Here is a 7,278-nt window from a genome sequence, read left to right as displayed (position 1 = left end):
TGAATTACAAAAAAGAAAAGAGTAATGATATTGTGTATTGAAATAAATTTAAAGTTTCTTACATCGCCTCATGTTTGATTATATAACAGCTACCAGGTTATAGAAGTACTTTTTGTAGACGCCGTGTATATTTCGTAAAGACGGTGATTATTTTTTTTTATTTATACTTTATTCTGCGACGCATACAAGTTCTTTCTTCAGTGGGAATTGCTTCTTTCACACACAACTGGACAAAGAAGTCTTTCATCGTTTTTTTCAAATATATATTTAAAACATTGCTTTTGGTGAGAAAATTTCAGTTAGTGACGAACCATTTCAGTGTTTCTCCCTGACTTGTAATTATGCACAGTATATATTCTACAGTTATTTGGAACTGAATTAAGTGCTTTCTTTAATCGCTTATGAAACATTGCAATAGATTAGAGCAGACTAGACCAGAGCAGATATTCAAGTAACCAGACTGACGCCGGTCACGTTGCTTTGCAGTTTCTTATCTGTACTTTCTCACGTCCGAGTTATCGCAGCGTCTCGTGCATTGTGGGCAGTTGACTAAAAACTAACATAAATTATTTTCTGTATTCTGTTTGTATGTGCATACAGGGGATTGATGTGTTATGGAATGCTTAAAATCAGTGACAGAAATTTGCAGTGTGAAGATTCATCATGAAGTTTTATAGATACTTTTCGAACTCATGTGTAAGAGCTGGAAGAAAATAATTAATCGGAACGATTTTATTGTGGAAGTTCGTACGTTGAAGAGAAGTACTAATGTAAATATTTTCTTGGATGGATGTGAAAAGCAGCATTTGAGAATAAATATTTACTACCAACGGCGTCCTTCAACGGATGAGAAAGTGAATGGCTGATACTTGAAAGGCTGTGACAATGACACGAATTCGAGATTGGGGCCAGGATCGACCTTTGAACACAGTTCATTTTGAGTCTCCGTCGCATACAGGAACTCCTCTATGTGGCTTGAATGCTTTGAGAAGCAAATGCTTACCGCTAGATGTCACTCTAGTGGCAGAAGAAGCGTTTCAGGCCCATAGGGTAGTATTGGCGTCGTACAGTGATTACTGTTCACTGATGTTCACTGATGCCATGCGTGAGAGTCGTCAGAGTGAGATCTGCTTGAATAGTGTAACAGCGGCTGGGATCAAGTACCTGATAGACTATACTTACAGGTCGCGCCTTGCTTTGAATCTAACAAATATCCAGGATGTCCTATCAGCAGCTAGTCATGTACAGGTTGTTGCTGTGGCCGAGGCTTCTTCCAATTATCTGCAGGCTCAGATGGATTTGGAGAATTGTGTAGATATAGCAACGATAGCCGAAATCTACTCTCTGCACCAACTTCGAAAGAGAGTATACCGTTTCATGAGTGGTAACTTAAATGAATTCTCCAGGAGTCAAGATTTTCACACTTTCTCCGTGTCAGCTGGAATATTTATTAGAGTGTGGTTTCCCCGTTGATTGCCCCGAGTCTGAAGTGCTTCATATCGTAGTGAAGTGGGTTGAATATGACAAGGTTCAGCGACTACTGTATGCCCAGAACCTACTGCGAAAGATTCATTTCAATGAAATTAATCCGCAGAATCTCAAACAGTTTTTAGAATCGAAGACGTTGCATTGTATTATGATTCAGTTTCCTATCTTGTATCGACAAGTGTTGGCAGAAACCTATAAAGTGAATACGACAAGCTCTGCAGAAATGATGGTTAATTCTCGAGGGATGAAGCTGGCCGTTGTCAAAGTTGGGGGGTTCGGAATTGGAGGCATCACAAATGAAATAACGTATTTCCTTCCCAGTGTGGGAAAGTGGAGACACTTGACAACTATACCACATGGGGAACAGTCTAATTTTGGTAACGCTGTTTTACATAATGAACTTTACGTTGTAGGTCGGTGTTTTAACCAATCACTGCAAGAGAACATTCATCCGTTTGGATTTCGCTACAGCCCGCGATATAATAAGTGGAACACAATGGTGCCGATGCAGTGTGAAAGGTGTCGATTTTCCTTGAACGTCGTCGGTGGACAATTGTACGCCATAGGTGGCGCTAGTGAATCAGCGGAAGAGAATATAGATGTAACGGAAGATGAGTGTCCGTGTGAATCTTATATTGGCGATGAAATTATGCTACTCGACGAAATGGTTATTTCTTAAATTTCGATTTGATAAAATTAGTTTCACTGACGGAAATTCTGCTGATGTAAACAATTATGTGGAGCATGAGGAAAGGGTATGAAACTTACTGAGCGCCGCGATGTACTATATGTCCACTTACCGCAACATGCTATTCCATAGACATTCAACTGTAAAGTATATTTCATATTGTTCCTACACTCTAACTACATAAGGAAATATATGAATAGTGATCATACAAACGTGAGGTGGTGTTACAGAACCTTCCGTCGACGAATAGTTTAAAAGCATATTCAAAAGACTCACAATGACGAAAAGCCCTTTCGGCGTGTAATTTGAATGAATTTGTTCAATTAGCTAGAAATATTGAAGACACAAAATAGCCATTTGCATGATAAATTTATAGTGCCCATTGTGTTCGTGTTTGTTTAGTAGCCATGATAATCTGTTAAAATATCCCACTGTTCACTTAAAGATTAACATGTTTACTTGCCCAGTCTTAGCGGAAAATGTATATAGATCGGGTCTCTGAAAAGACATCAGGCAATCTATTCACCAAATAAGTCATTCATCTGTGCCCTTTTGTTAGGTTTTCTTCGGTTATTCGCAGGATGATGTAAGAATTAAAGGTTCTTCCGGGGTTTTCAGCTATTGGAAAAATCCTCAATAGTTCACGCTTTCATAAGACAATCGCTTACGGTAGTCGTCTTATACTGCGAACCGCCAAGAAGACATTAGCACTGTGTTGTTTCTCAAACTGTATGTGTGATTTCTGTATACCGATATTAGAGTCTTTTGGTAACTTCAAAGAAACGTGTCACCAATCTGAACATTTTTCAAACTCATATTTATCTTCTAAAGTAGAGATTTTAGATCTCTGCAAGGATCCCCACATCACAAAAAACGCACGTGCCAGGTCAACACGTGCTAATGATTACAAACAACTTAGCAGACAACAGGCCAACACGGAAGATACCGAGGAACACGAAAAGCAGACGACCTCACGGAAGTACCCGAGGAGGATAAATAAAAGGAGGACCAACGAGGGACCCAGCATCAGTCGACCAACTGATCGCCTAACCTTTACCTTCCTATGTCGCTGTGGAATAGGAGCCTCTCTTCCTTACCCTATGTGCCACTGGGCTAGGGATCCATCTTAAACTAATAACACAAGTCTAAACTACAACCTGCCAGTGTTCTAGAAACTGCCATGAGTGGAACGGGCACCCGGCAAAACATTTATTATTCCTTCACTTGGTCATTGAGGAAAAGACATTGAATTAGAAACACTTGAATTTATTGTATTATATTTTGTAATAAAACTTGGTGAAGGGGGAAAACCAACCAGGTCTATCATTTGGCTCTATCAAACATTACAAAACAAGCGGTATGACATGCGGAATGACATGCAAAGAAAATACTTTTGCTAAGAAAATATGCAGAACAGCGAGTTATTGTTTGCAAAACACGTTTAAATATGATGTTTTCCGTATAAATATATATATTACTGTGTGGAGCACAAAAAACTGTGTGCGTAAGGAATCTGTGTTATCTAGTAACCAGTATCAGAAACAAGCAAATATGAAAGTAAATATTTTATATGAAGTGGTTAAATTTTCATATTACTTACTCGCATTTAAATTTACCTTCTTGAATACACTTGCTTTTCATAGTGCAAATATGAAATCGTATTTTATTCTGTGGTGAATATAATGAGTATATTTTATTTTTGTTTCTTTTCTTTCTTTTTTTCACCTACTGAATAGTAGGAACATTTAAAACCTATGCTCACTGCATATCAGTTGTAATCTGTGGGATAGTAATTTGTTGTAAGTCATATTGCAGTGTATTTAACTCGGATCATGATCACATCTTATATTATTTGCGGGTCAAATGTCTTCCAATGGTTCCTGTCCTGTGTTGGTTTATGGAACGTATAGTTTAACAGGGTTGTAATGGTAAGTATAATTGATTCTACGTATAATGTAATTGGTACTTCATGTTTTAAGTAAAAATATGAGAAGATATCGTATGTTTGACGAAGTTGATGATCCATATATATGGTTCCTTTTTTAATTATAATGTGCATTTATCTGCGGAGCTTAGGGATTGGTATGAGAGATGTGTTCACGACATTGTCTTATTATTTTACTTCACTTTTTTTCTTCACACCTCGCAGTAGCTTTGCAGCTACAACACTACGTGTAAATTTTCATTGTTTCTAACTCTGTGTAACGAACACACGTATTTATCATTTTTGTCATTACATTGTAATAGAACGGAAAAATGAAGCGAGTGAATTACAAAAAAGAAAAGAGTAATGATATTGTATATTGAAATAAATTTAAAGTTTCTTACATCGCCTCATGTTTGATTATATAACAGCTACCAGGTTATAGAAGTACTTTTTGTAGACGCCGTGTATATTTCGTAAAGACGGTGATTATTTTTTTTTTATTTATACTTTATTCTGCGACGCATACAAGTTCTTTCTTCAGTGGGAATTGCTTCTTTCACACACAACTGGACAAAGAAGTCTTTCATCGTTTTTTTCAAATATATATTTAAAACATTGCTTTTGGTGAGAAAATTTCAGTTAGTGACGAACCATTTCAGTGTTTCTCCCTGACTTGTAATTATGCACAGTATATATTCTACAGTTATTTGGAACTGAATTAAGTGCTTTCTTTAATCGCTTATGAAACATTGCAATAGATTAGAGCAGACTAGACCAGAGCAGATATTCAAGTAACCAGACTGACGCCGGTCACGTTGCTTTGCAGTTTCTTATCTGTACTTTCTCACGTCCGAGTTATCGCAGCGTCTCGTGCATTGTGGGCAGTTGACTAAAAACTAACATAAATTATTTTCTGTATTCTGTTTGTATGTGCATACAGGGGATTGATGTGTTATGGAATGCTTAAAATCAGTGACAGAAATTTGCAGTGTGAAGATTCATCATGAAGTTTTATAGATACTTTTCGAACTCATGTGTAAGAGCTGGAAGAAAATAATTAATCGGAACGATTTTATTGTGGAAGTTCGTACGTTGAAGAGAAGTACTAATGTAAATATTTTCTTGGATGGATGTGAAAAGCAGCATTTGAGAATAAATATTTACTACCAACGGCGTCCTTCAACGGATGAGAAAGTGAATGGCTGATACTTGAAAGGCTGTGACAGTGACACGAATTCGAGATTGGGGCCAGGATCGACCTTTGAACACAGTTCATTTTGAGTCTCCGTCGCATACAGGAACTCCTCTATGTGGCTTGAATGCTTTGAGAAGCAAATGCTTACCGCTAGATGTCACTCTAGTGGCAGAAGAAGCGTTTCAGGCCCATAGGGTAGTATTGGCGTCGTACAGTGATTACTGTTCACTGATGTTCACTGATGCCATGCGTGAGAGTCGTCAGAGTGAGATCTGCTTGAATAGTGTAACAGCGGCTGGGATCAAGTACCTGATAGACTATACTTACAGGTCGCGCCTTGCTTTGAATCTAACAAATATCCAGGATGTCCTATCAGCAGCTAGTCATGTACAGGTTGTTGCTGTGGCCGAGGCTTCTTCCAATTATCTGCAGGCTCAGATGGATTTGGAGAATTGTGTAGATATAGCAACGATAGCCGAAATCTACTCTCTGCACCAACTTCGAAAGAGAGTATACCGTTTCATGAGTGGTAACTTAAATGAATTCTCCAGGAGTCAAGATTTTCACACTTTCTCCGTGTCAGCTGGAATATTTATTAGTGTGTGGTTTCCCCGTTGATTGCCCCGAGTCTGAAGTGCTTCATATCGTAGTGAAGTGGGTTGAATATGACAAGGTTCAGCGACTACTGTATGCCCAGAACCTACTGCGAAAGATTCATTTCAATGAAATTAATCCGCAGAATCTCAAACAGTTTTTAGAATCGAAGACGTTGCATTGTATTATGATTCAGTTTCCTATCTTGTATCGACAAGTGTTGGCAGAAACCTATAAAGTGAATACGACAAGCTCTGCAGAAATGATGGTTAATTCTCGAGGGATGAAGCTGGCCGTTGTCAAAGTTGGGGGGTTCGGAATTGGAGGCATCACAAATGAAATAACGTATTTCCTTCCCAGTGTGGGAAAGTGGAGACACTTGACAACTATACCACATGGGGAACAGTCTAATTTTGGTAACGCTGTTTTACATAATGAACTTTACGTTGTAGGTCGGTGTTTTAACCAATCACTGCAAGAGAACATTCATCCGTTTGGATTTCGCTACAGCCCGCGATATAATAAGTGGAACACAATGGTGCCGATGCAGTGTGAAAGGTGTCGATTTTCCTTGAACGTCGTCGGTGGACAATTGTACGCCATAGGTGGCGCTAGTGAATCAGCGGAAGAGAATATAGATGTAACGGAAGATGAGTGTCCGTGTGAATCTTATATTGGCGATGAAATTATGCTACTCGACGAAATAGTTATTTCTTAAATTTCGATTTGATAAAATTAGTTTCACTGACGGAAATTCTGCTGATGTAAACAATTATGTGGAGCATGAGGAAAGGGTATGAAACTTACTGAGCGCCGCGATGTACTATATGTCCACTTACCGCAACATGCTATTCCATAGACATTCAACTGTAAAGTATATTTCATATTGTTCCTACACTCTAACTACATAAGGAAATATATGAATAGTGATCATACAAACGTGAGGTGGTGTTACAGAACCTTCCGTCGACGAATAGTTTAAAAGCATATTCAAAAGACTCACAATGACGAAAAGCCCTTTCGGCGTGTAATTTGAATGAATTTGTTCAATTAGCTAGAAATATTGAAGACACAAAATAGCCATTTGCATGATAAATTTATAGTGCCCATTGTGTTCGTGTTTGTTTAGTAGCCATGATAATCTGTTAAAATATCCCACTGTTCACTTAAAGATTAACATGTTTACTTGCCCAGTCTTAGCGGAAAATGTATATAGATCGGGTCTCTGAAAAGACATCAGGCAATCTATTCACCAAATAAGTCATTCATCTGTGCCCTTTTGTTAGGTTTTCTTCGGTTATTCGCAGGATGATGTAAGAATTAAAGGTTCTTCCGGGGTTTTCAGCTATTGGAAAAATCCTCAATAGTTCACGCTTTCATAAGACA

General features: G+C 38.2%; 2 protein-coding genes across 2 annotated transcripts; both read left to right on the top strand.

The window, feature by feature from the left end:
* Positions 1–824: 824 nt before the first annotated feature.
* Positions 825–2,167, top strand: LOC145674036 (kelch-like protein 26). Its single transcript, XM_081743862.1, is given in 2 exon segments — positions 825–1,421; positions 1,423–2,167. Coding segments are annotated over 2 exon segments (1,281 nt in total). The 5' UTR covers positions 825–885.
* Positions 2,168–2,294: 127 nt separating this feature from the next.
* Positions 2,295–6,610, top strand: LOC145674035 (kelch-like protein 26). Its single transcript, XM_081743861.1, is given in 3 exon segments — positions 2,295–2,318; positions 5,320–5,864; positions 5,866–6,610. Coding segments are annotated over 3 exon segments (1,314 nt in total).
* The last annotated feature ends 668 nt before the right edge of the window (positions 6,611–7,278 follow it).

The sequence above is a fragment of the Thermobia domestica genome, chromosome 17 (assembly GCF_964235325.1).
Source record: "Thermobia domestica chromosome 17, izTheDome1.hap1.1, whole genome shotgun sequence".
NCBI classification, from domain to species: Eukaryota; Metazoa; Arthropoda; class Insecta; order Zygentoma; family Lepismatidae; genus Thermobia; species Thermobia domestica.
The sequence above is the reverse complement of the archived record's forward strand: the minus strand, read 5'-3'. Positions and strand labels throughout refer to the sequence as shown.